The sequence below is a fragment of the Oxyura jamaicensis genome, chromosome 1 (genome assembly GCF_011077185.1).
Source record: "Oxyura jamaicensis isolate SHBP4307 breed ruddy duck chromosome 1, BPBGC_Ojam_1.0, whole genome shotgun sequence".
In the NCBI taxonomy this organism is placed as follows: domain Eukaryota; kingdom Metazoa; phylum Chordata; class Aves; order Anseriformes; family Anatidae; genus Oxyura; species Oxyura jamaicensis.
In genome coordinates this window covers 19,080,510-19,108,485 of record NC_048893.1, presented here as the reverse complement: position 1 = coordinate 19,108,485, position 27,976 = coordinate 19,080,510, and the positions used below count along the sequence as shown (strand labels likewise).

General features: G+C 34.2%; 1 protein-coding gene across 5 annotated transcripts in view; it reads left to right on the top strand.

Annotated features, from left to right (window-relative positions):
- The window catches only part of BRD1 (bromodomain containing 1), a 59,765-nt gene that overhangs the window by 19,075 nt on the left and 12,714 nt on the right, over positions 1-27,976 (top strand). For 2 of the 5 annotated variants that reach the window (XM_035333694.1, XM_035333699.1), the window contains exons 4-8: positions 6,100-6,231; positions 7,436-7,564; positions 8,335-8,647; positions 9,405-9,665; positions 12,779-13,267. In XM_035333694.1, the coding sequence (XP_035189585.1) occupies positions 6,100-6,231; positions 7,436-7,564; positions 8,335-8,647; positions 9,405-9,665; positions 12,779-13,267 (1,324 nt within the window). Of the gene's footprint in view, positions 1-6,099; positions 6,232-7,435; positions 7,565-8,334; positions 8,648-9,404; positions 9,666-12,778; positions 13,268-24,394; positions 24,610-27,976 lie in introns of those variants that run through there. The other 3 variants (XM_035333723.1, XM_035333703.1, XM_035333712.1) reach the window with 3 other exon arrangements.

Here is a 27,976-nt window from a genome sequence, read left to right as displayed (position 1 = left end):
TACAGAGTAAAAGGTTAGAGTATGAGTTTTGTGTTCAAGTTAGAACCTTATTGTCCGCATTGTTTGGTAATAACAAAACAAAGAACAAGATATGGATGAAGTTCAACGGTCTGATGATGCAACTTTTAGTTTTACTTTTGAGACTATTTAGGCAAGCATAAATTCATGCTTATATTTTGTTCTATTTAAATTCAACCTATCTCTAAAAAAAATCAGAGTTGCTTAAAGTTGTATGCATTGACCAGTTAAAATTTGTGAAAAGCAGAGAAAATCAGTCACTCCAGATTGGTATCACAGTCATAAAGCAGTACTCTTCTGCTTCTCATTCTTGTAATATGAATTACTTTAGCAACATTAGAGGTTTTGGCAGGTCTCCTATTGTCTGGTTTCAAGGCACGGAGTAACTTTGAAAGTAACTAAAACCCTTTTTTCTGAATTCCATACCTGGATCCATTTAATAGTCCTTGAAGTGCTGTGAAACATGATGTGAAAATTCTTCCTGCATTCCAGTTACCCTTTAACGTGAACTGATAATATAGTTGGCTGAGTTCTTTCCATTCTCCAGATGTTTGATTTCCAGTGGAGTTGTTACTGTAAAGTAACCTCTAGATCTTCAGAATGTGTTTTATAACTTTAAAAACTATGTATATGACTATCATTTATTTGAACTGAGATTTTCCCTCCTTTGTAGCTTAACTATTAATTTCATTTGTATTACACTGCTATTCGTTGATCAATCATGAATTGGTATAGTCACAAAAATAACACCCGACATTCCTTCGCAACTTTCTGATCTGTCCTTTTTTGTGTGCATTTATTTTCTTAGTTTTACGTAGGAAAAAATATACTAATCACCAATTAAGAGAATATCTGAATTTGGAAGGGACCTCCAGAGGCCACCCCCTTTTCAAGCAGGGCCACCCAGAGCAGGCTACCCAGGACCATATTCATGTGGCTTCTCAAGATTTCCAAGGAGGGCGATCCACAGCCTCCCCAGGCAGCCTGTGCCAGTGCTCCATCACCCACACAGCACAAGAAGCACCTCCTGTTGTTCAGATGGAGCCTCCTGTGTGGCAGGGTGTGCTCATTCCCTCTTGCCCTGGCACCAATGAAAAGAGCTTGGCTCCACCCTCTTTGCACCATCCCTTCAGATACATGTATATATTGATAAGGTCCCCCCAGCATTCTTTTCTCCAGGCTGAGAAGTCCCAGCTCACTCAGCCTTTCCTCATAGGAGAGGTGCCCTAATTCCTTTCAAGTGGAATTAAACAAGTGGCCAATTTACATCCAAAGTTATCTTTTGTATGTTTCTATATTGTTCCCTTTTTTATACTCTGTATTTATTCTTTTGATTAATCCTTTAGTTCTGTAATAGAAGCTTTTGTTCTACAAAGTAGGGTCTGACAGTTAGCTAATAATAGCTCAAATTAATTATTCAAGTAGTGGGCATCAAAGCAACAGCAATAAACTATTAAGTCATCTTAAGTCCTTAAAATAAGTAAATAAAAACAAGCACAAAAGTCCAGGACTCATGTGGAAGTACAGACTTAGACTGTAGTTATGGTGTCTGAAAAAATTATTTTTACTAGTATAATATATATATATAATAATAAATATATATATAATAAAAAATATTGTTACTAGTTGGTAGTTGGGAAGTACTTCTGCTATTGAGACTGAATGTTCTGTTGCATCAGAACTGCAACATCTGTAAAGATGTAAATAATAACTACCACAACAAAAGGATTATAATCAAACATGAAATATTACCTAGACCTTGGATTGGAGCTGTTTAAAATGCCTTTGCATGTTTACACTCCTGTATAAACACTATTCCTTTAATTTCTTTTCTAATTACAGCATTATGCTATTTTAAATTAAGTAAATAATGAACATATTTCAAAGTTCATTGGAAACTATTACTTTAAAAATTGGAGCACTTGCTAAGCTTTATTCTTAAAAATTACAATTGAATTGGACTTCATCTTTTGAAAAGAAAATGCAACTTCTAAGCAAAGCTGAGTTTTTTCCTGTTTGATGAAAAATACTTAGGTAATGCTTTCCAGTGAGTAGCACTGTGTGTGACACCGTCTTCTCTGTAACATCATCTAAAGGTATTTATAATACCTTCTACAGTAGTCATAACTACAAAGAATTAGATGCGTTAGTCATCTTCGTTACTCAAGTGTAGGCCAAACCATAATTAAGCCTTTAATTAACAGCCATAGCTGTATTAAAAAACATATTAAAACCAACTATGGCTGTTTATCAAACTCCTCAGAAATTTGAGATGCAGATTACTTGTGCCAGTCAAATGGGGCAAGTGAAGGTCATTTTGTTATTTTTGGTCTGGATGAGAAAGTTGTTTTTACCTTATTTTAGGTTCGAGGTCAAAATGTCAAGAACCCTGGTTTTCAGTCAGTCACAGGAACATAAGTGCCAGTGTAATACAGATTCAGAATATATTTTGTTGTTGTTGTTGTTGTTGTTTGTTTGTTTGTGGCTTGTTTTGTTTGTTTTTAATTCTTTAAATTGAAAAGAAATGTGAAGGTTAGGATCCCGAATTAAAACCCTGATTAAAAAAAAATAAAAAAACTGATTTCAAGATTTCAAGTGGAAGGAGTTTGTGATCCCTATGTAGTGTTTGTTTACAAGAACAGGTTTGGCAGAAGAAGTGTTCCATGGTTTAAAAATTACTTCTTAATGACTGCGTTATAGCTCAGATATGTTATGCTTTTGAAGGTGATGATATATCAACAAATGGTTCTAAACAAAAACGATCTTATGTAGCACTTCACCAGCTGAAGGAGCAAGGAAGCCTCTGAAAGAATGGTTTGTCCTGTCACTTCTTTCTCCACCTACATAATCAGGAAAGGTATTGGAAATAATAAACTTACAACCCCATTATTTTAGGTTTTTCTGCACTTAGAGAATTTTTGAATAAAAATATGGCATGAAAGTAAGGTCTAGTAGCTGTTGCTGCTATAGTGAGATTGTTTGAAAACTACTATTTGGAAAAAGAATAAAAAATGAGAAAGTGCTGCTGCTGAAGGTTATACCTGCAGTGAAGATTTCAGTAAGAACACTAATTGCAGTCACAAAATGGTTTTGACTGGCATATGAATAACAGCAGGTAATCTTTAATAAAGCTAATTGTATTTATCAAAATCCAATGTTATCACAGTAATTCTATTTCTCTTTGGCTCTTGTTAAATTACAGTCCCTTTAAGGGGTGAGGCTGTCCCCATATATTCACATCTGGCATAAGGAGTGACTTGCTGGTACAGTGACAATGTGCCTACTGGTATACAGCCATTGGTACCATGTGCTTTATGGTCAGAGATAGAGCTGAAGATGAGTTCTCAATTGGTGTATGTTCTGTGTGTAGACTTAGAAGTGTTTTCCCTTAATATTAATAAATATCAGTTTTAGCTTTCCTGGATAATGCAGCTCTTGGTGTTCGGTAAGAACTAAGTTCATCATAAAACGTCAGTTTTGTTCTAAATTTGTCTTGTGTTGTCAGGAAGAAGTTTTCTCTGGGTTTGTTATGGAAAGAAAGGTTTGGAGGAAGAACTCTTTTATCAAGAAAGTTAATAGAAAACGTGCTTGCCAGCAAGGTTTTGAGAAATTAACATTTTAATAGGGACTTGTTTCATCCAAGCTTTCACTAGATAGAAAGATTCACTAGCCAGTGCATCAACAGTTCTTTTCAACTTGCCTGGATCTTTTAATTTAATTAAGGTATATGTTGCGTGTTATGTAATAAAGCATAAAGGGAGTTGTTATCAGCTAGTATAACTGCCAACATCACTTTGCACAGAAATGCTGCAGAATTGGAAGTTTGCCATTAATCCCTAGTCCCAAGTGACTTTCAAGGAGGGAGTGTAGTGTATGTATGCCCAAGGAAAAAGCAGACAAGGTGCTGTAGATTCTTTGGGTCACATCGGCACCTTTAAACCTACCTAGTTATCTTAGAGAATGAAATACTATGTTTATCTGATAGATATACCTGTAAGAGGTGAAACAAGTGATTCAGTTTTTTAAAAAATCTTTAAAAATTCATATTTTTAAGTGCAACTGCACCTTCAGTTTTAGATAAATGAACTACACCAGACCTGTTCCAACAAAGTAACTTTTCTCCTTTCTGTATTTAGGTTTCCTGACCCACCTTAAAACTAGTATGGTTTTGTTGTCTTAGCTTTCAGCAGAATCAGTTCCCTGATCTGATGAACTAAGCAATTACATAGGGCAAAATAACAGACTATTGAATGAGTGCAAGCAAAAGGATAAGACTTCCACATTTGGCAAGAGCCAGAGCTAAATTTTTACTCTTAAAAACAGTAAAACCACGAAGAAAAAAAAAAGTATAAGACGTCAGTTAACACGTTTTTCCACACATGGGATCTGGACTTGGAGATGAAAGGGTGTACAGGAACAGCAATTAGTGTCAGTGCTGATTTTTCTATTTCAGTGAGTCTATGGAAATTTTAAGGAATTAAAAATGTGCATACTAATATTTGTGCTGCTATCAAAGTTTACTCAGAAATATTCTGACCTTCAGCATTTATTAGGTGTCTAACTCAAGACATAGCTTCTTTAAAGAAATGAAAACCAAAATAACTGTCAGTTGTAATAGACCATAGGAAAGGGAAGTAGAAAGTTATAGTTACAGTTTTTCAGTCTTTTTTTTGTGTTATTTTGAAAAGGGGAACAAATTGCTGTTACCAAATTGCTCTACCAGGATACAGAGCTAGTTGACAGTTAAGGATTTTCAACTTTAGTGAAGAAGTTTTATATGAATAAAACTAACTTAATAGTTTCCATGGGTATTAATCTTCACTTTTCCAAGGCATATAAAGAACTAAAATATTATGTAGATTACTCAGCACTCACAGATCTATTAGATATTTTTAAACAGCCAATTTTTTGCAATTTTAGTACCTTTTGGCTGAAAAATTGCACAAGCTTTATTTAAAGGACTTATAATCACCTTCTATTAGGGATGTTTTTACTATGAGTATCACAGTTTGTAATGTGTGGTTATTGTTCACCTGCTTAGCCTGTTTTCCTTAATCTTTTATTTTTTGATAACTTATGGAATTTATTTATGATTTACTTACTTGCTTTAGTTAAAAAAAAACTTACCAAATGTATATTGCATTATGCGAGTTACAGGCCAGCATACAAAGCTGTTGATCTTTTCCTGAGATTCTTTATTAAAGTATTCTTTTAAAATGTAATAATCCTCCAAAGCATGTTTTTTTTTTTTTTTTTTTTTTTTTTTTGTGCACTTGGTACTAGTAGCAGGACTTCTACTCTTTTCTGGTGAATTATGAATCTCTTTTGAATCTGTAGGTAGTATTCCAATATCTTTCTTTTTCTTATGGAAAATAGTATAAAAAACAAAGCGGAAAGGCTGTATTCTGTGTGTACAGAATAAGTTCTGTGTGTAAGTACTACAGGTATTTAAACACTTCTTCCTACAAATTCATTGTTGTCCAGGTTGTATTACTGTATTGCCTATTTGCAGTACCATTTGAAGTTAGTATTTTATTTGACAATCTGCTTTCCATTTCCTGTCCTCAGAAGTCAGAATGATCTTGATGCTCTTACAAGCGTTTCCTGATTCTTCTGGGGGTGGGGGAGGTGGACTGTGTTGAACACAGTAAGAATTCATTTCTGCCAGGCTTGTGTGATGTTTCTGCAGAAGCTGGTGATCATTAGAGTAGAATAGAATACAATAGTATAGTTGGAAGGGATCTACAAGCGTCATCGAGTGACTGATCACTTCAGGGCTGGTTTTCCTGGTTTGGATTTTGGTGTGAAAATACCAACTTTTTGGTGGGTTATTTGTTATATTGCTTTTTCTGATGTAAATAACTTGCATTATAGGCCTGCTTTTCAGCTTTACAATTTTTGCTTTCAGCTAGATAGTTGAAAAAATGTAGAATTGTAGTATGAAGCTTATTACTGAGTATGTTTTCTTAAAAAGATAGTTTCTTCTTTCCAGTTAATACACTTATATAATTGCATAAAACTATCTTATAGAAAGAGGTTATTATTTTCAATTCCTGAAAATCTGTTGATTGTTTTCTTAAGAGAGAAGATGATGAAGAAATGCAAGCCTTAAAAGAAAAATTGAAGTACTGGCAAAGGCTGCGCCATGATCTTGAAAGGGCACGTTTGTTAATTGAACTTATACGTAAGCGTGAAAAGTTAAAAAGAGAGCAGGTAAATGTTTCTTTTAATGTCACCTTTTAATGTAATGAAACTCTTCTGAAGGAAAGATAATTTAAGTATACTCACACCATTTTTGCAGTACAAAGTCTATGCTGTTTGTGCATGCACTCTCACGCAAGCTGTTTAAAATACGTAGTTACTTAACAAGCCATTCTGTTACACTTGCAAAGTTAATTGGTTTCCAAAGATAAGTATAAAATTCAATTATCACATTTTCCCAATAAGTACCTTTATTGAGTAACACTTCTATTTGTTTGTCATAAAACACAAAAAACAAAAAGCTGCATCTAAATCATACAGCATTATAGGGTTAAGATAGCTAGGATAAGAGATGGGAGGAAGCAATACTGCAGAAAGAGAACGTTTTATATGAAACTGTGAAAGCAACAAGTTTGCCCTTAGGAGTCTTTACTTGTAAAATGTGCTTTGTTTATGTGTATGAATCCACACCACTGATGTGTTATAAAGAATTTATTTTTGCCTTAACAAAACTGTTTCAGTGTTGGTAACTCTTGAAATGTCCTGAAAATAAACTGTAGAGGAGTTTTAATATTGTGAAAAAATAATGACAATTCTGAAGGGTGACCAAGTATTTAAAGACATAGATTCTGATTGTTTAAATGATGTTTGAAATTTATGTAGGACATCGTCTTTAAAATTACTTTTGTTTGGGGGTTTATATAGCCTGTAAATTTTCATCAAATTCTCTTTTTGCACATTGAAAATGGCATTACGAATGAAGAGTAACTTTAAATTGCATTTAAATTCTTGTTATTTTTGTTGGCAAAATACAAATCTCTTATGTAACAACTTCTCAGAGAAGAAGAATTACTGTTAAAAATGAAGCAAAATTTGGTTATTACAGTTAAAAAAAAAAAAAAGGGGTTCTGAGAAGATGAGAAGGTAGAGTTGAAATTGAATCTATAGCAAAGGGATGAGTGATTTTATTTTATATATTTTTTAAGTTATTAACTGAAAACGTATGTCAGACCCATGCAAACTGAAGATACTGAAAGTAGCATTAAGATCTAGAAGTGCTATTTTTGAAAACTCACTTTCTTTGGTATTTCAGCTGAAGTTGAAGCAGTGTTTTTGTAATGTTTTCATATCTAAAAGTACTATTGCTGCAGGACAACTTACATTGAAACAGTATCTTAATGAAAAATAATTCATTACATAATTATTACTTCTTTAGGTCAAGATTGAGCAAGTTGCTATGGAACTTCAGCTTACTCCATTTACTGTACTTCTGCGATCAGTTCTGGATCAACTGCAGGAAAAGGATTCTGCACGTATATTTGCTCAGCCAGTGAACCTTAAAGAGGTATGTTTTAAGCTTATTTTTTCCAGGGTTTTCCTTATGTGTCACCAAGTCATTCCTAAACATAAGTAGAAGCAATTTGTAGCATTACAGAATGCCGTGTTGCAACAGAGTAGGATTACTTTCTAACCTGTATTCTGATAATTTCAGTTATGTCTTGCTGCTATGAAAATCAGTTTGTTCATATGCCAAAATATTTTTTGGCAAATACGTGTGCCAAATAAGATGGCAACATATTAATCTTCTGTTAAAAAATTAATTGATAAAGAAAATTTAAAGGGTGTCTTAAAAAATGAAATACGGATACTATGCTCTTATTTAGAGGTAAAATTCCTTTTCATTTACCAGGAAAATAGGCTATATATACATGTGTGTATATGCATATGTACGTATACATGTGTATAGACATATATGTAAAGTCTGTTTATACATATACATGTGTATGCAATATGCATATATTGTACAAGTGCATATCCAAATGTACTTATAAATACAGATATTTTTAGAACTGTGTGTTACATACGTCATAAGTAGTTTCAGCATCTGTTAGTAGATCTAGGTAGGATACAAAGTCTTGTAGTACGTATTCTTCTGCTGGTGTGTAAATGTTTACAATATCAAGATATGTAAGCTACATTTTGCAGTTCTTGATCTGAGGTATTAATATGTTAAAACACACAGTTCAGTTAGTTGCTGATATTACCTTATATGTAATGAGAAAATTTTATAATTTTAACCCTTTTTTTGTTGTTGTTTTAAATATTTATTCAAAGGTTCCAGACTATTTGGATCATATAAAACATCCTATGGATTTCTCTACCATGCGAAAACGGTTAGATGCTCAAGGCTATAAAAACCTCAGTGAGTTTGAAGAAGACTTCAATCTTATCATAGATAACTGTATGAAATACAATGCAAAAGATACAATATTCTATAGAGCTGCAGTGCGGTTAAGAGATCAAGGAGGTGTAGTTCTCAGGCAAGCTAGACGAGATGCTGAAGGAATCGGTTATAATAATGAAACTGGAATGCACTTACCTGAACGGCCTAAACTTGAGTCACCACAGCCTTTCTCTTGGGAAGATGGTAAGATGTTTTTGGAAGTTGCATTTTTGGTGTGTGTAAATTCCATACAGATGTCTAAAATTGTAGCTGTTCAGTCTACTGACTAGAATTTGTTTTCTCCACTAAAGACAGTGTTTGAAAGTTTCAATTGATTTTCTTTTATTAGATTTGCCATTAGAAAGCATTGTCAAAATCAGAATCTGGAAGACAATGTTAAAGCCTAATTTAAGAAGATACATGAAAAAGGGTTTTAAGTTGAGCACCTTCTTTCACATGTTGTATCTGGTCATAAGTCATGGAAAATGAGTACCATCATGCATAAACTTAAGTACATTTTTAAATAACCCATTGAATTAAAAAATCAAGCACGCTTGTAAGACTGGAAAAAAAACAACTTCCTTTAGACATACATGTCGGTTCTCTGAGTTGTTGACAGTTCAGGAAAATAATTAACACTCTAATTTTCTAACTAATCTCTCCCTGCTCTTTGACGAGAAGGAAATTACCTGATAGGGTGGGAAAGGTTAATTGTATTCCTTCTGACCTTGCTCAACTGCTTAGATTTCTTGTGCAAAATTCAGGTTAAGAAGAATTGTAGTAACATTTTACAGCTGGAGTTCATGCCAGCATTTCTTTACTGGTAATGGAAAGCTACTGAGACTAATCTAAGTAGCTTCTTGATAAGTTTTCAGTTCCAGCACATGATTTTTTTTTTTCCTGTTAGTATTATATATGGGAAACACTAACACATTTTCAATTACACGTATTTTGACTTCAGTGGATAGGTTACTGAATCCTGCGAACAGAGTGCATATGTCCTTGGAAGAACAGCTGAGAGAGTTGCTAGAAAAACTTGATCTTACCTGTGCAATGAAATCCAGTGGGTCAAGAAGCAAAAGAGCAAAGCTGTTAAAGAAAGAAATCAGCAGTATTCGCAACAAATTAAGTCAGCAACACAACCAAGTTCCTCAAACAGAATCAGGTATTGGAAGTTTTGAAGAAGAAAGTGCAGCACTAGAACAGGATGGAGAAGAAGAAGGTAAGATTTGTACCTTGTTTAATTTAGTGCTACTGTGGACTTCTTCAATCAGCTGCTCTAATCATGTGAATTTAACAGTGTAATAAATGAGTATGTTTGATTTTTAAATGGACAAAAGCCAATTAAGTACACTAAACATTTTAAGAATGTGAGTGATCCTTTTAACTAAAACATCCTTTTACAGTAGTAATACAAAAAGGAATCAATGTCTGGGTGGAAAACGCATTTATACTTTCAGAAATCTGCTTAAATGCCAAAATATGTATTAGGGATCATGTGAGCCTAAGTCAACCGTGTTGAAAATGCTGGCTCTTGTACAGTCATTTGTAGCTTTTCTGTGATCTGCAGGCCCTTTGGGAAGGGTGGACAGTAGGGTTTGTTTGTTTGTTTCCCTTCTGTTTTAATAAAGCTAACTATTGATGGGAGTCATCAAACTTCATGTTGTAGAACCAAGGCAGCCAAATCTAACCAGCCCTTCCCCTTGTGCCTCTCTTCCTCCTCGAAACACTGGTCTCAGAAGTACATCAACTATTGGCTAGTTCCCATTGATCTCAGTGAGAACAACATAATTGAAAGACCCAACTTTTTGTTACTGTTCAATATTGTATTTGATTCTTTTGTTTTTAACTCGGTTACTGAGGTCTTTATTGCTCATTTTAAATGAAGCAAACAAATCCAGTCTCAAAAAAAAAAAAAAAAAAAAAAGAAAATTGAGAGGTATTGTTTTATAATTAGCTCTTCTCTAAAAAGCTAATCTATTTTCTCTAGGAGATTTAGAGGCATGTTTCATTGGCATAACACTATTGAATTGTGGGAGGAAAGAGCGGAAGGGAAAGTGGAAGCATGATAATAAATAAAACAGTCCTGTGCAGCTTGATGCTATCAAAATTTTTGAAAGGTGAAGTGAATAAAAAGACTGTCCTTAACTGCCATTCAAACAGCAAAGTAGTATTTGTTTCTTACTGTGACTAAGAGTGCTTTCCAAACATATAATGTGCTTGAGATTTGAACGACAACAGTAGAAAAATTGTAATTGGATAAACATGTGACTTACCTTGTTCTGAAGCAGTTAAACATTCTTAAGATGTTTAATGCTGTTTTATTTATTTATTTAAATCTCCTTCAAGTGATGATGCCTCTGAATATAGTCATTTAGCAATGTACTTTGTCAGATTAAAAAAAAATACACTAACTTTTTATTACTTGTAGCTTAACATTTTTATTACTCAACCTTTAACTTTTGCAACTGTTGTGCAAATAATAGACTAAAACTGAGCAGTAACTGTTTTTGTAAATTTACAATATGTTTAAAAAATATAATAATTATAATCATGATCCAGAGTTAATTGGCATTGCTGTTACAGTGAAGAGTATTAGTCATTAGTTCAAGTTTTGGTTCTGAAATGGAAGATACTTAGAGGAAAGAGAACAAATCTCTAAAAAAGAGAGATGAGGAAAGTAGCCACAAGAATCCTGTGCCCAGGAACTTTACGGGAGCTGATTCTAGAAGAGCTGTGAATTAACCCCTGGAAATTCTATTTTCAATTTCTGATCATGTTAAAAATGTGGTGGCAGAAAAATGCAGTGAAATTTAGTTTTCAGTGTCTAAATTAAGTGTTTTTCTATGCTTCAGCCTTTTTCAGAATCTTTTGTAATTCATTGTGAGAAAAATAGAAGTTGTTCAAGAAGAACAGTGTCCTTGGATATTCTAAATTACAAGATTTTTGAATTGGTGCTACTTACCTGACTCTAAATTTCATTTTCAATGTCTTCCTGAAATATTTACTGACTCTAATACTTGCATGCCTTCAAAGGATGTGAGCATAGTCACATTGTATTTTAGCACTATATTTTTAATAGGAACTATGCTATTGTTCAATTAAACCGTAAATGATAGGGCAGAGTTCTTCTACACTGAGAAGTTATTGATTGCAAAGTAAAGATTGCTAAGCCAAAACCAAAACAATACATAGATAGTATTTAATTCACTACAGATACACAGTTTAAACCCTTGCTGTTCTATGTCTTTTATCAGGTGACATAGAAAATTAACTAAACTTTAAAAATTGATTTGACAGCGTAAGTGTTCCATTGGTCTCATGCAGTTATTCATACAGAATAAGCATCTTATTATTAATTCACATCTTAAGATTCTCTTGGAAGCTATAAAGGTTAACATTTATAAATAAGCTATGAAGGTCTATCATCTTTTTGTGTTGACGGGTGAGGTAGTCCTGTTACTTGTATTTAGGAATGCTGCAACAGTAGGATACATATTTTCTTTCCCATCGCTTGGGATGAAAAATTGAAACTAGTTGTTTATGCTCACACTTTCATCTCCATTGTCTTCTCCCAGTGTGGAATTATTTAAATAATCTGGGAAAGGATAATGAGGGGGGAAAAATGGGATGAAAGAAGTAAAGGTAAAGGTTGGTTTTTCTGACTTCTTCTATCAAGTCTGCATTGTCAAGTCAGTATTTGTCAACGAGTAGCTAATAAAGCTGCAAGGCTTAGGGCATGCTTTTTTGTTTGTTTGTTTTGCAAATGAAACTGCTAGTCACAAATGTAAAGAGCTTTGCAGAAATTGCCTTTCTGTAATTTTATATCACATTTTAACTTACTCTAGCAGATCAGGTTACAAATACAACTTTTTAAATGTCTATCTGATAAAATTTGTCTTAGGCAGTTAAGGTGAATATACAACATTTGTAAAATGTATTATATCAAGTATTTTACTTGAATGGCAGTGTAAGTGCATTTAACAGATAAATCATCCACCACCCCAACTTTCTATTAAAAAAAAAAAAGTAGTTTTCTTAGTTTTTAGTTAATGAAACTAACATAATTGCATGAGAAGTAAGAAGTACTGATTCAGGTGTAAATTTTAACACCAACTATAAACACCTACTTTTCTATCCATGTTACATTCCCAGTATAAAAGTAGGAACTACTAACTAGGACAGATTGTTGCTAGACAAGGATTGTTTTTAAAATGTTATGCTTTGTTTCCAAACAACGATTTATTTGGTGGGCTGCACATTTATAGTGAGTTTTATAATAGACTTTATAACTACAAGTTTTCAAAAATCACACTCTATTTATAATTTTTTCAGGAGATAAATCTCCCCCTAAACTTGAACCATCAGATGCATTACCTCTTCCTTCAAACTTGGAGACTAATTCAGAACCACCAACCCTCAAACCAGTAGAACTCAATCCAGAGCAGAGTAAGCTTTACAAAAGAGTAAAATTTGATAATGAATTATATAGCACTTCCATTCAGAAAGAAATAAATGGACACACTCCAGAACACTTACTTGACAGTAATCTCAATGAGTCGACTGTTTCTGCTGTAGCTGAGTCATCAACTGATGTAAACAGACGTACATCCATTCTCTTCTGCAAATCGAAAAGTATAAGCCCCCAAAAGTCTGCAAAGAACACTGAAACCCAGCCAACTTCTCCACAGCTAGGGACCAAAACCTTTTTGTCTGTAGTCCTTCCAAGGTTGGAGACACTTCTGCACCCAAGGAAAAGATCAAGGAGTGCATGTGGAGATTCTGAGGTTGATGATGAGTCCCCTGTAAAGCGCTTGGATACAGGTAAATGTTACAGAACTTATTTGAATGGATGCATCTCAAAAGTTAACATACCTGTAATTGTTAATCTTCAGATTTTAGCACTCAGTTTTTCCTCAGAGTTCAGTACTCAGATGTAGTTACAGTTCAGAAAATTACTGAATCTTTTTTGTGTTGGCCCTTTACAATTGGACTTAGTGAACCAAGTTTTCCTTTTTCACAGTTTCACTTTAGCAACGGAATTTTCAATTTTACATGTCTGGGTGGGTGATGCTTTCATTTTTATTTACTTGTTTTCCTATTTCCTGTTGTTGCATCCAATGGGAAATACGAATCAGATTTTTTTTTGGAAATTCCCTGTTAAATTAAAAGGAAACTTCATATATGGTGCCAAAACTAGAATTTTTACAGGGAGCATAGAAGATGTATGTTCCACGTGCGGCTTTATTTGATATAATGTTACTCAAAGCATATTTTCACATTGTGAAACTGATGACTATGTGTGAGGTGCTTTGCCTACCCATGTATTACATGGAAGTGTTAAAATCTCAAATAACGATGACATTTCCTGTGCTTCTCTTCTTAATTCTGTGCGCTTTAACTAGATAAATGAATGCAATTTGTATTAGCAAACTATAGTTCTGTTTGGAAAAGTTTGATTGAAACCCTATATGAGGAGGAACAGCAGCATAAGGAAATTACTTGTGTATTTCCTTAATGGCTCTTGCTATGACTTCTATATTACCTTCTGAAATAAGCACTCTGTTTTATTATTACACTGATAGCCTGTATGCAGGTATGAAAAGAGCATGCAATTTTTCTGTCTATGAATGAAAGACATAGGAATGTATTTCAGACATTTATTGTGAAGATGTGCTCTAAAAGCAGACCTAAAAGATCAACCTAATCTAGGAGATGTGCTTTTTTTTAATGATCAAAAGAGAAGGGAAATTATTTTACTGCTAGAAAAATAGAATAAGAAAATAAGTTTTGGTGCAGAGATATTTTTGGTGATTTTTTTTTTGCTTGTTTGTTTTCCCTGATTGGAAAATCCCTGTTTGTTTTCCTTTCTATGAAAGCTTGGAAGTAGCCCATACACCTAATCTGATAACTTAGTTCTAAAGCAGAAATCAGGTTAAGGTGGTGTGATGACAGAAGAGTATTAATCTTTTTTAATGATGTAAAAAGCTTTGGTTCCTAAATATTCTAACTTACTGGTCTTTAATCTGGACAGTAAAATCATGTGTCTTTATACAGATTGCATTTTATCACATGCATAATGATTCACTTTATGCTAGGCACTTACTTCGAGCTATGAAACTTTTATCTTAAACATTCTAAAACTAGTTTTTTAATAGGAAGACTTACTTAATTCTTTAAATAAATAAATAAATCAGACTGGTTGAATATATTTTAAAAACTGTCATGTCGTTCATTTTCTCTGTGCAGTGCATGTATGTGGGGCAAATATGCTTTTGATTATATTAAAAGAATTAAGAATAATTTATTCTGATTTTAATAGACTTTCCATTTCAGAATTTTTAGGTATTTTGTTATTTTATAATATGTAGGTCAGTGATGGGAATAAAATCCAAAGGGTTAAAATATTTTTATTACTGTTATTATTTTTTAAATAGAATTCTATAACTTCTACCTGAAAGTAATGGAATATGCATGGAATAAAATCTACGCAGAACTATTACTTATGGAGGTGTTTATATTTTTCTTTGCTTGTTCAAGAAGAGACTGTGTCTGTTAACTGAACTCTTCTGGCCAAATTATTTTCAACTGGATGTGTTCTGTTTTTTCTTGAATAGTACATGTTTTCTTCAAAGCATATATGGTTCATACAGATGTGCCAACATATTTAATCTTACTCTTGTGATTCTTCGTCAATTTGCAACAAAAATCTTGCTTTTACATTGCAGATTTTCTTGAAATGTGTGTCTTCACAGTAATTTGAGCCAATTTGCTATTGGCAGCTATTTTGAGCTACAATTTAGCAGGAAACCAGCACAAACCTTAAACGCTTTCCAACATATAAAATTAGTTGAATTATTTTATTTTTGCCTATGCAAGCTGTTGTAGATTCACGCAGATGTCTGTGTTCTGATATTATTTTTTTTTTTTTTTTAAAAAAAAGGTTACTGTATACATAATTTCTATCTGGATATTTTGTCACTGAAGTGTAATTGAATACTGCTGGTAAAAATATTTTTCATGAGAAGAATTCATCAGACGTGACTCTTTCCCTTCTGATACATGCCATGGTAGATAAGGCATGCTTCGGGCTCCTTACACGCATTCTTGTGAGTTAGCAACTCCATGATCGATCACTGTCACTTAGAGAGAATGATTATTGCATGATTTACTTGTATGAATGTTAAATATCCTCAGTTCCTAGTGGATATAAGAAAAATGAGATTAACAGGGACTTCACTTACTATACAAATATACTTTGAAACTTTGGTCTCTAGAAAGAAAAATTGGTTAAGAGCTGCACCCAGGCTGCTGGCTGCATGTCGTTGCTGGTCAGGCACTGCTGTGGAGTTTGTCTGCTGTCACATCTTTTCCTCCTTACCAATGTTGTTTTTTTTTTTTTTAATTTAATTTCCCCTCTCTCTCATTCTTAAGGGATGCCTTGTTGTTTTGTCCCTTGCATTATCCTGTCCTCAAGGTATCCCACCTTGATGTCATTCACGTATTTCTACATGAAGTTCAGAAGAAGACTCCAAAGCCTACCTAGTTAGGTGAAACCATACCTACTTTGTCTGACGTTTCAGTATTGTCATAGACTGCCTGCTATTATTCTCTCTTAAAGTACAGTTGAGGCTGGTGTGCTTGCTAGGTAGTTGTGAGAAAGACAAATACAGGATCCACTGGTCCACAGATTTCTAGGCATGGTGTCCCCTATGTTGTTGGTTTTGTACACAAAGCAATTACTGAAATACTAACTTTTTTAAAAAATATATATTTATATTTAGATCCTTGTTTAAAAAATGTGAAGCAATAATTTTCTACTGGGGCATTATCGCATAAGTATATATATCTTTCTCCATGGTTGCTATGTGTAAACTGAAAACTACGTACTGTGGGAGATGTGTTTAAAATTTTCCTATACGTACTGGATACATCTTCTTGTTGTTTTGTATAGTGTCTAGCAATTTCAGAAAGAAGAGAGGTTTTACTTCAGCAGTTTTGGTTACATCTGAGATCGCTCTATGTTTCTTGAAGTTCTGGTGTGTCAGAAGTTAACTGCTACAAGTTCAGTGACCCTCCTAAAGTATCACATACTTAGAGTGCTTTTTGTTATAAACCTTAATCCTTTTCATAAGGTCAGGTTAATGTCAGAAAATTAATTGATGCAGTTATTACATCCGAGGAAAATCAAAGCTGATCAATATATATGAGAGATTTTATGAAGCATTTAAAAGTTTGCTTTTATCAATATCAACCAAATGAAATCCTGGGAAATGTGACTGTTTTAAGATGCTTTTTGATTATTATAAAATGATAAATTAGGCTCAACTCAATTTTTAAAGATGTTCTTGGTTTTATCAGCCATTTTTCATAAATGTAGGATAGTAATTTACACTTAGTGTTTGTGCTCTATATTTTAAGCAGAAGCTATGTATTTAAAATTTGCTATTCTAAAGCAAACACTTTAACTTCCCATAGATTTAGAATTGCAAACAATGACTATTACAGTGCAGTTTTCTGTTACTTTTTGGCTAGGCAGCAGTAATCATTTGGTGTATCTCTAGTTACTCAGTATTCTTCACACTTCAAGCTACACAGATTTCCTTAGGGAAAACAGATGTAAGCATGTATTTAAAACATGGATCACTGAATTGAGTAACATGGAAAAAAGCACAGATTTGGAAGGGGAGGGGAGATTATAATTTTGTAATAACTGCTTTCCATGTAGTTGTCAGTGTACAACAGACATAATTATACCATTATAAACCTATTAGTAAGTGTTGGCCTAAATTTATTTCTGCCTGGCCAGTACAAAATATTTTCTGGCACTTAAGAATTGTTTTCAAGTAACAAGTACATGGATTCCACCTGTATGCGATATGTTTCAGATTGTAGTAATGAACACTTAATCCATTTTATTTGGTGTGATAAGGACAGAGATTGTATTTGGGGTAAAACAGAACTCATGTTGTTTCTTGGATTCCTCAAAATGATTTCTGTTCAATTTTCAACTCTGGAGGACAAATGAACCCTGAATTTTAACCAAGCTGACATGCACAGAATCCAATCACCATTCTCTAAATGAAAGAGATGAAAGTAGGAAATACACATCTAAGAACATAACTTATGTTCTCTATCTAAAGAACATTCTAAGCTAGAGTTAGCTGAGTGGGGAAAAAAAATGAATTCAGAAAACAAAATTATTAAAGTCTGGTTATCATAGATGAGAATGGCAGCATCTGTTGTATCTTCATAAGTAAAATGCAGTAATTTGACTAAAACTGTGGACACATCGAGACTCTTTATATGTTGAATTACATCTACTTTTTTTCTTTTTCTTTAGATGCATACTGATTGCTTCCTGTAAAATATGACATGAAATTTAGATACTTAAGCACTTAGTGATGTCCAAAAACTTCAGCTGCCTTTCTCCAGGAAGTTTCACAGCATGAAATATTTTAAGGTGTAAATGCAAACAAAGCATTGGAGATTGTGAAGGCTTGAAAGGAATTGTCCCCTGGCTTGTTATATTTCTCAGTGTACAGATATGGGGACTACAGGAGCTCGACTGCTAAGTTGTCAGGATAGAATCAGACTGCACAGCAATACATAATTACCAAGGAGGCTGAGAAAGCTAAGTTTGACTAGAATATTGCCAACAGTTTTGTGGTGAAGGTGGAAATGTTAGTGTATTTTTGTTTGCTTTTGACAAATTGCCTTTTTTAAAATGGGGTGGTAGGCCACCGTAAAACTGTAACAAATTACCTAGAACAGTGGGAGACTGGGGGGGGGGGAGGGAGGGCGGGCGAGGGAATAGTGCTTGTGTTGTCTTTATTTGTATTTGGCACACTAATGCTTCAGACAATAATTCTTGCAGCCCTACTAAATTTTTTGTTAGTTGGATTTCTTGAAAATGTTTGAGAAATAGGGTAGGATTTTGTAATACATGTGGAATAAAATAAGTGCATGAGTAAGGAGGACAGGAATGTAAACTATCTTAAACCAGTCAACAATTACATCAACATTTAAGCATAAATACTCCTTTTGGTTGATTGCATCTAAAGTACGATATTAACTTTCTCACCATTAAAAATTCTTTTGCTTACTGGTTCTTTAGAGCAACATAGTCAAGAGCAGCAGGACTTGATGAACAGCTGGATAAATGGTCTGTTTCTGTGGAGTTTGTGCATGCATAAGCTAAAGTATGCAATTTTAGAAACTTTTCTTGGGTCTTAAACCTGTTAATCTTTTTAAAGTGCTATCTTTTGAATTGCATAAAAGACCATTATTAGCATCCAACCTGGAGTTGCTGTGTTTTCTACGATCAGTATAACTGAATCTTCTGTTGTAATAATAATAATAAAAAATTGTAGATGCCCTTCTGTTTTTTTTGATGCTGTAAGAATTGTGGAGGGTTTCATTATATTTTGTCATTTCATTTTTTCAGACTGCTTAGCTCATTCTTGGCCCAGGTTTGGCTTTCTAAAAAATAAAATGTCATAGTCCCCTCTGTGCTTCGTCTGCGGCATTTAACACTTAACTCATTTTTCTGTGTGATGCAGATGGTGGGATGAGAACTGAGGGGTTTATTGAAAGTATTTTAAAAAAATTAAATAAATAATTTGAGATCCATATTATGCTTATGAATTAAGAGCACACTTCCCGTGGTGGTGGGGCTCTGTAGATGACCTACCTTAAAATTCAGACTTTGATATTATGGAGTTCCTTCTATCAGGAATGTACTGTAGCCGAGTTCATCAAATCATCTTTATACAGATCACCATTATTTTTGACCTCCTTAGAACATAATTTGCCTACAGATGTGATTTAAGAGATGGATGATGATAAAAAATGAATATGACTCCAGTGGTAACTTCAGGCAATGAACATGGAAGTGAAAAATACAGGTGTCTTGTTTGAATACGAGTGGAAAGAGGGGGAGACAGTCCCCACAAGATGAAACACCCTCTCTTAAAGAGTGGTTTGTTTGTTTTTTCCCCACATGAGAAAAGATTATATGGTTACAAACATGAAGGGATGTTCTGCATAAAGAAGAGTTATGGAACATGATGTTGTGTATTCTCTCACTGTGTCATACACGCTCTCTCAATTGGTCCATATTGAGATGTAATTCTTAAGTCTGGATCACTCCGTATATCAGTTGGTTACACATTGCTTTTCATTCTTCTCCTGTACAATGGTTCTTACTCACCTGAAGTAGAAAACGCAGCATACTAAATTGTAAACCCATAAATGGTAAATTGATAATCCTCCATTTGTTGTATTTTTCTAGCTTTTTCTGCTTTGATAGAGCAAAATTCAGGAATGTCTTAGTGTTTTGTCAGCCTTCAATCATTCCTTTGATTGCACAGTCTTTCTGTGTCTATTCTGTCTGATTCTAAAAATCCCCCATAATGACTTGGAGGAGGGAGGGGATCCTGCCACTGTAGAGTGTTGGACTTATATCCTCTGCAAAAATAGAGGTTCAAAATGTTTTTATGAAGTCAGAAGGAAGATGAATGATGAAAGTTTCTGCTGAGGCAATACCGTAAACAAAGTTGAAAATTGGAAGTAAAAGGAAATTCATGTCCTGAAGACTCCTTTCCGTGAAGGAAAACATGTTTAGAAAATCATTTGTGGCAGTTACACAATACACTGTCAAAGAAGAATCTCTACTCTGAGCTGATTTATTGAAAATGCCTGGGAAGAGTTTCACTTTGCCCTTTCAAGTCAGACCTCAGGCAAGATTTCCTTTTTGACTGGAAATGCCAGATAAGAAGTAGGGATTCTTTCAGCCAAGTAGGATTGAAATAGTTATTGCAAGAAACGATACAGCAGAGATGACAATTGAATTGTGATGTTGTTTATTATTGTATATGTATGCTTATGCATGCTTTTCAGATAGAAATGCCTACACAATCTTTTCCACAGACAGAGCGATTGGGAACTGGCACTTTGATGCTCCATGCTATATGAAAATACAGTGTTGGTCTTTTAAAACTAAATTTTCTTATTTTTCCTCAAATGCTCATAATCCTCCACATAATCATAGTGTTGATGAAATGACACTGGTATCTTCAAAGTAGCAGCAATTATCTCCAGTAGATTTAGGAGAAGAACATTAACTTAATCCTGTAAATCTGGGGATATATGCAGAAGACACTTAACTATTTACTGTTCTTGGTTTATTAGTTCACTGTCTTCCCACATGAAACTACTCTTCAGTTTATTCTTTGAAGTTCTTGTAGCTAGATCACAAGATCACAATAGGAGCTGTTGTAATAGATTCCACTAATACTTCAGGGAAAAAATTAGTAAAAACAGTGATATGTCAGAGAGGATACTATATGACAAAGAATTGTTTTTGTTTGTTTGTTTGTTTGTTTTCCAGTAATTGCTCAAGATTATAAAACATCTACAGTCTTTTTCAGTGTTAGGTTGACCTATGTGTCAGTCACCATAAGGAGATGGGAATTTATAACCTAACCATCTTGTCTTACAGAACTTGATCAAATCAGTAGCAAGTAGCTGTGTAACATTACACATTTTTATGTAACTGCTTTTCAGCTGTTTGTTTGACAAGGACCCCTCCTACGATGGTAAAACTCACAGGTTTGTTGAAGAAGGCAGGCAGCATTATTTGCTTTAAATATGAATGCTGATTGAAGATGCGTTGAACACCAGATGTTGACAGAAAAATCTAATAAACTTCTGTGAAATTAAGGTAGACTACTTGACAATACAATATTACTACACTATTACTACAATAACATTCTGCAAGGAGAATGCAATCAGTTGTGGGGGTTTGACTTTTTGCACACCCAGACACTCCTTCACTCCCACTCCTTAAAAGAATAGGATGAGAAAATAAGATGAGAAAAACAAAACAAAAAAAACTTCTTGTGGGTTGAGATAAATGCAGTTTAATAAGAGGAAAGCAAAGGCCCTATGCAGAAGCAGAATAGTAATAATAATAAATTATTCTCTACTTTCCATCAGCAGGTGATGTTCAGGCAGTCGTTGGGAAGCAGAACCTGTATGCATAGCAGTTGCTTCAGAAGACAAACTCATTCATAATAAATGTTCCCCCTCCTTATTCTTTCTCCTAGCTTTTATTGCTGTGCTGGCATCATATGGTGTGGAATATCCCTTTAGGGGATAGTTGGGGTCAGCATGTCCCAGCAGTTTTCTCTCCCCACCTATTGCCCCCTCCTACCCTGCTGGCCTTGAGAGCCAGCCTTGATGCTGTGCCAGCACTGCTCAGCAATAGTCAAAACATTGGTGCATTTTCAGCACCCTTGTAGCCACAAGCACAAAGCACAACACTATGCAGGCTACTGCTAGGAAGCATAAATGTACCCTGGCCATTTCTACTATACAAAAAAAATTGATTCCAGTCATGTATAATGTACATGTATGCTTGTACATTATACATGCAAGAATAATTGCAAGAATATGGAACAAGAGAGCAACGGAAGTGATGGTGGTGACCAATGTGCTTCCTGCAAAAATTTGAGTATACTTGCTTACCAGAACAACACGAAGATACTGGGAAGAATCAGAATGTTGTTCTTGAATCCGGTTCTTCACTTTTTGATTGTTTTTTTCTGGGTAGTATTTGTAAGGCTTTGCAAATAAAAATGGTATCAAGTGGCACATATGGTTGAGAATCCCTTAGATAGTCCTGGAGATAGGTATTTTGCTTTTTTTTTTTTTTTTTTTTTTTTTTTTTTCCAAATTCTTTTTTTAGGGCATTTTTAATTGATAACTCTCTTCTGTGTTTCCCATTGAAGTAACCAGACATAGTTCCTTCAGCGTCCGTAGAGGAAGCTGTAGTTTCTGCTCACTGTTCTGGAATGAGGCAGAAATTAAGAATCAATTTTTCTAAACAGTTATAAAAGGCAAATGCATGGTAAATGGCGTGCTTTTTTTTTTTTTTTTTTCTTAATAGACTAGGATTGTTGGACATGCTTATGTAAGAGAGCTCTGTTTCTTTTCCTTTTCATAACATGCCTAGCAATTGTGTTCCCCCAGTTAAAGGGAAACATTTACTTTCAAAGAGGGAAGAAATAATTGTGTTGGTAAAAGCTGTGTATAGAAAGCTTTGTATAAAATCCTTAAGATAATCATGTAAGAAAAAGAACTTCTTAGGAAATGAAATATTCTGCTTTTGTAGGTGCTTCTGGGCAGTTCCAAAGGACTGCTGAGCACTAGGTTTTTGATGTAAGATCAGTTGACAGGCAAAGTTCATGCTCTTTCATGATATAAGTTAAGAACAAAAAAATATTTTTTTCAGTTTTTAATAATGCCCATTCAGTTCTCATTTTTTGTGATATATCTCAGAAGTTGCTAGATGTGAGCATCGGCTAGATGTGAATATAGAAAACTGATCTTAAGTTCTCATAAGTAGTCTTGGCCAAGATAACCAGAAGTAAATATTCCCAAATATTAATGATTTTCTATGGTCATTGTATTTCTTCTATCCTGAATGACATATCATAGATCTACGTGTCATTCAGGCTCTTGAGCCTTGTATTTCACATCTGTGTGTGTTTTACACATCATAAATTGTATCAACTAGACCTGACTAAATAATCAAAATTTTTGGTGAATTTTAAATTCCTTTGGCTTGTACTTATGCTTTTTGTGGCTTTTAGTGATCCTACTACTGCTGTCATCAGTCTTTTCTATACCACCAGAACAGCTGATGCTCATTTTAAAACAATTTTTATGTTTCTGCTTATATATATATTTTTTTCTTCTTTTCTGGAACGTTTTCAAACTCTTCCGTTAGTGTTGCCTTTCAATTGTATATTTTAAAATGTCTTGAACACTCATCTTACAATACAGTAATGCCATTGTTGCAGTGAAAAGAGCAACAGATAATCCTTGTCTTTTGAAAGTTGAAGTTATTAAATATTGATCAGTTTTCCCTTCTATTGTACAGTTCGCATTCAGCTGTTTTAGCAGACAGAGAGACTTCTTACTCCCAGTTTTCAAAGCAAATTAGTAAATACAGGATGAATTCTTAAGCATTCTTTTGAAACATATCAAACTGACTCTTCTGTGAGCCCCTAAGCGGTATTCATTACATGTTACCTAAACCAATAAAAGTGGAATTTTCTGTTTAGGGTCTTGAAAGCTGCTGCTCTTCAGTGTGTAGGTTCCATGTCAAGGGCTCACAATGAGCTTTCTTTGCTATCTTTGAACAGTTGTCTGTAAACAAAATTTTGAACAACTTCAGTTTTAAAAACTTTATTTCCAAGGGGACTTGTGACCCCAAAATTTCTCATCTTCATGTTAAGAATAACTGGCTCCTATTTTGTCTGCTTACTGTTAGAACCGAGTTAAGGAATGTAAACTCTGACACGCTCAAATATCTGTCTGTATATTCTGAAAAGAAGAATTGTTTCTAATACTCTCACTCCACTCCAGAGTTTCCTGATGGAAAAAGGCATTTACAGATCTACTGTGAAGTTCAGTTTTTAAAAACATTGTGGATGCCCTCCTCTTGCTATAATATGCACATTTTCAATATTTGTGTTTAAGAATACAATAGCTTCTGATTACTCATTAACTTAAAGTATTCTTCTACCCTCTCTGTGCATACCTATGTAAGTAAATCCTCTTAAAATAGGGTCATCCCCTTTTTACTTCTTACTGGAGGGATTTTTAGATGCATTTCATACCATGTTCTTTGTGCATGTCATGCACTTGGAGATTGTATTCTGTGCTTTCAGTGACTTACATATATTTTCTTTTTCAACAAAGAGGACTGAATCAAAGTCCTAATCTAGTTTTCCCCTTTTGAAACTTAAGCTGAGAATCAGTATTAGAATACGTGGAGCACTTGTATCGTTCTGTCTCTGACACTGATGTAGGGATGGCTTATTTATTTAAAGGCTCTGTTTCCTTTCAGAGAGACTTAATGGCTTTTTCACTGTCTTCCAGGTTCTCATACTAACTAATATCATGCTGGGTATTTATCTCTTTGGATCCTAATTATTTTCTGTTATCCTCAACATGGAATGGAATCCAATTAAATGATCATTTTGGAACGCAGAAAGACAATTACATTTGAAGTAATTATTTTGGATCATGTTGGAGACACCAGGCATCCTTAAAACAAACAAACAAAAAAGAACACTGTTGGAGGAAGTCTTTGACATATATGAAACTATGCTCTTCATTCAATATATTGCCCCATTTCCGTAAGTTATAAAGTTGTACATGTTGTAGTATATGTGACTCAAATTGGTCGCAGATTTTTACCAGTCCCAGCGTTCTTATTCCCCAGATGTGCTCTGTGAGAGCGCATTAGTTCAGAGCGCTCCATCTTCATCTTCTTCCCTGCACAAACACCCAGTTTGATCTTCCTTGGAGAACTAAAACATACAAAAGAATGCTCTACTTATTTTGTGCATTTATGTAGTTCTAATAAAATACAATTTTTTCTTACATATATATATATACACATAAAGATATATATATATATATATATTTTACTGAAGACTAATGTTACTCATGCTGGGTAAGTGCACAAGTCAGGACTTGATTAGTCCTTGCTTGGTAAAAATCAACCAAAATAGTGTTATATAAGTGCTGGTGACTGTGTAAGGCATTTTTTTGAATGTTCCCACTTTGTTGGGTGGTTGAAATTATTTAACTGTTTTTTTGTTTGTTTGTTTGTTTTTAGTTTTTTTTTTTAATTTCTCAGCTCTTCAGCTGTGGCTTTAATAGCACGTCATCTTATATTTTTATATGCTTATCTTTGCAGCAGGCTATGCATAATACAGTTTTAATTGCTTTAGAATATTTTTATACAAGTTCTGCTTCTTTAGTTTTGTTTCAGCAGAACTACAAAATCAGACTGCAGTCTAAAATGCACAGCTCTGTGTTACGTGGTAGCATTTTGTATGTTCATGGAGTATGCTGCTCCTTGAACTATACTGGGTTTTGTCCCTCTTTCATTTTTGCAAACTTATTCTGCCTCCTTTCTGGAGTTACTTCCCCCCCCCCAGCTTATGTTAATGTGGTATGGACAAGAAGATTCTAACTTGCTTGACGTAGACAGCCCAAGTTTTGACTACACTTTAAGGACAAACTACTACTGTTAGGAAGCTGAAACTTTCCATGATAAACATAGTTTTCCGGGCGGAGAGAAACCTCTGAACAACTATTAAGCTGATCTTCTTTGACTTTTTCTTTTCTTTTTAAATTGCATTTAAGATTGATAGCAAACTTCATTATTTGTGATTTTTTTTATTTTTTAGGAAAAAAAAAAAAAAGAGTTCTGCCTTTGAATTATTTTTTGAAGAAATTTAAAAGTAGAGGAGAAACTAAAACGAAATCATCCAGTAATGATAGATAGGTCGTAGTTTGATTTGGGGGATTTTTTTATTTTTATTTTTATTTTTAATCTCAAGCTTTAGTGAAGGGTGTGTGTGTAAGAACTTTAGTACCTTACCTAATGAAGTTCTAGTCCACGTTAGCTCATTTAGTCTAACACAGTCATGAGCTCTTGGAAAAATTGATTGAGTGGCTCACACTGGTTTGTTGCAAAGTTACCCAGGCTACTATTAGGTAAAAGCGGGTTGAGTTACTTCTCTTATGGATTTTCTTTATTTGACCTTCTTAGTAATATCTTTTGAGCCAAAAATTTTTAAATTCCTCAAAAGAATTGGGAATCTTCTCTAATCTTACCTCTTCCAGTAGCTAGAGGAGATTGGGTATTTCTTGGTTCTTGAGAGAAGAAGTTTTATGATGATCTCAAAAACACATTCCCAGTTTCAGCATTTAAATGTAGTATATTTATTTTTTGCATATCAGTGATACCATAAAGCACATAAATTTAATTGCCTGATTTTCCTGTCAAGTTGAGGTCACTTGGGGACCACTGCATCTGTGTGACCAGGTATGTGTGTTTCACTTAAACTAAGCATTGAGGTTTTTCTTTCTTAAAATACTACACATTTCTTACAATTTCTGCATATTCCTTACAATTTCTGAAGAATAGACTGTGTAATCTGAGTCTCCTGGACTATGTAAGCTGATAGCATTAAGGGCTTGATATGCAGCAAAAATGCTTCTGCTGATAGTCTCATTTTCTTCATTTTTCATACTTCCACAAGCGAGAGAGAAATATGTTGGGAGGACAGGTGGAATTACTGTAGTCTTCAAAACCTACATTAGTGAAGTAAATGAGTCATTAAACTTCTGATATAGTCTGTTTAAACTGGACTGCCAGTGCAGAGACACGTATAACAATGGGAATTGTTATAGTTGTATGTTCCTGTTGCTTCCCTTGTATCTCAACATCAGCAGTTGTGCAGTTACTTGGTTGCTTTTCCCAGTGCGTTGCTGAAAAGTAGTTCAATACGTGGTCTCACATTTCTTCATACTGACAGGGATCAAGATGAGAGGAAACCGTTGCAAGGGACTGAGACCACTAAACCATCCCTTTCAGTGGCAGCACAATCATAAACTTACTGAAGCAATCAAAATGGGAAGCCAGCCCCTGATCTTTTTTGTCCTGGGTATACGTACACATACAGCACAAGTGTACACAGACACATAGCCAAGTTGTATTTGGGGTACACGTGGTTGAACACTTCATACATCTTCTTATGAGGTTAATCATGCATTTCTTTCACTTTCTCAGTCCATTGGGAACCTGAGCCCTGCTCTGGTTCTGGTAGCAATATTTACTCGACCTGTCTGTACAATTAAAATGAAATCTGTGATGTAACTAACTTGTTTCTTTGGTTGATGTATATTAACTAGGTGCCTGCTTGTGGCAGGGTGAAAACGAAACAGTTTTTACACTCTACTTGAAAAATAGGCCTCGCATATCTAAAAATAGAGCAGTTACTTGTAGAGACCTAAGATCACCTTTTTATCTTTCCTGTAAAGTTGTTTAGGTTTTCATTTTATGTGCTATATAAAGTGTACCATGATAGTTTTACAGGAGAATTTAAGCTTTCTCATAAAGCCTATTCTGTTTCAACAGGTCATTCAACATAGGAGCTAGGACAGAGCTCCTACTTAATCCCCAGCTATTTGTACTGATTTGCTTCCAATGAGAACAAAATTAATATTTTTTAATATTAAAAAAGCACCAGGTTTGCCGTCTGAACACTCAAAACGATACAAACTTTTATCTTTTTTTTTTTTTTTGTATAGGAAATTAGGAGCAAATATGGGACTTAAAAAGCACTCTTAAAAAAATCTACAGTGTAAAGTAAATGCTAATGAAAGGGAATGCTCATATTTAAATCTTTCAGATTACTGAATAAAGTCTTCCCTTTCTCTTAAAAAATATTAAAACTGTTAATTGAAAGGGAAGGTCTTCTGGGTGGGATCATTGAATAGGAAACACTTTGAAATATGCCTGGATCATACAAAGTAACTTAATAAGCTAAAGTTCATAGTTGCCATCCTTTATGCAGGGCTTTGCAACAGACAAACTGAAACAATTAGAACTTAATAAAGGGAGGTCTATCATAATTTGCTTTTATTTCAATGCCCTGTGGA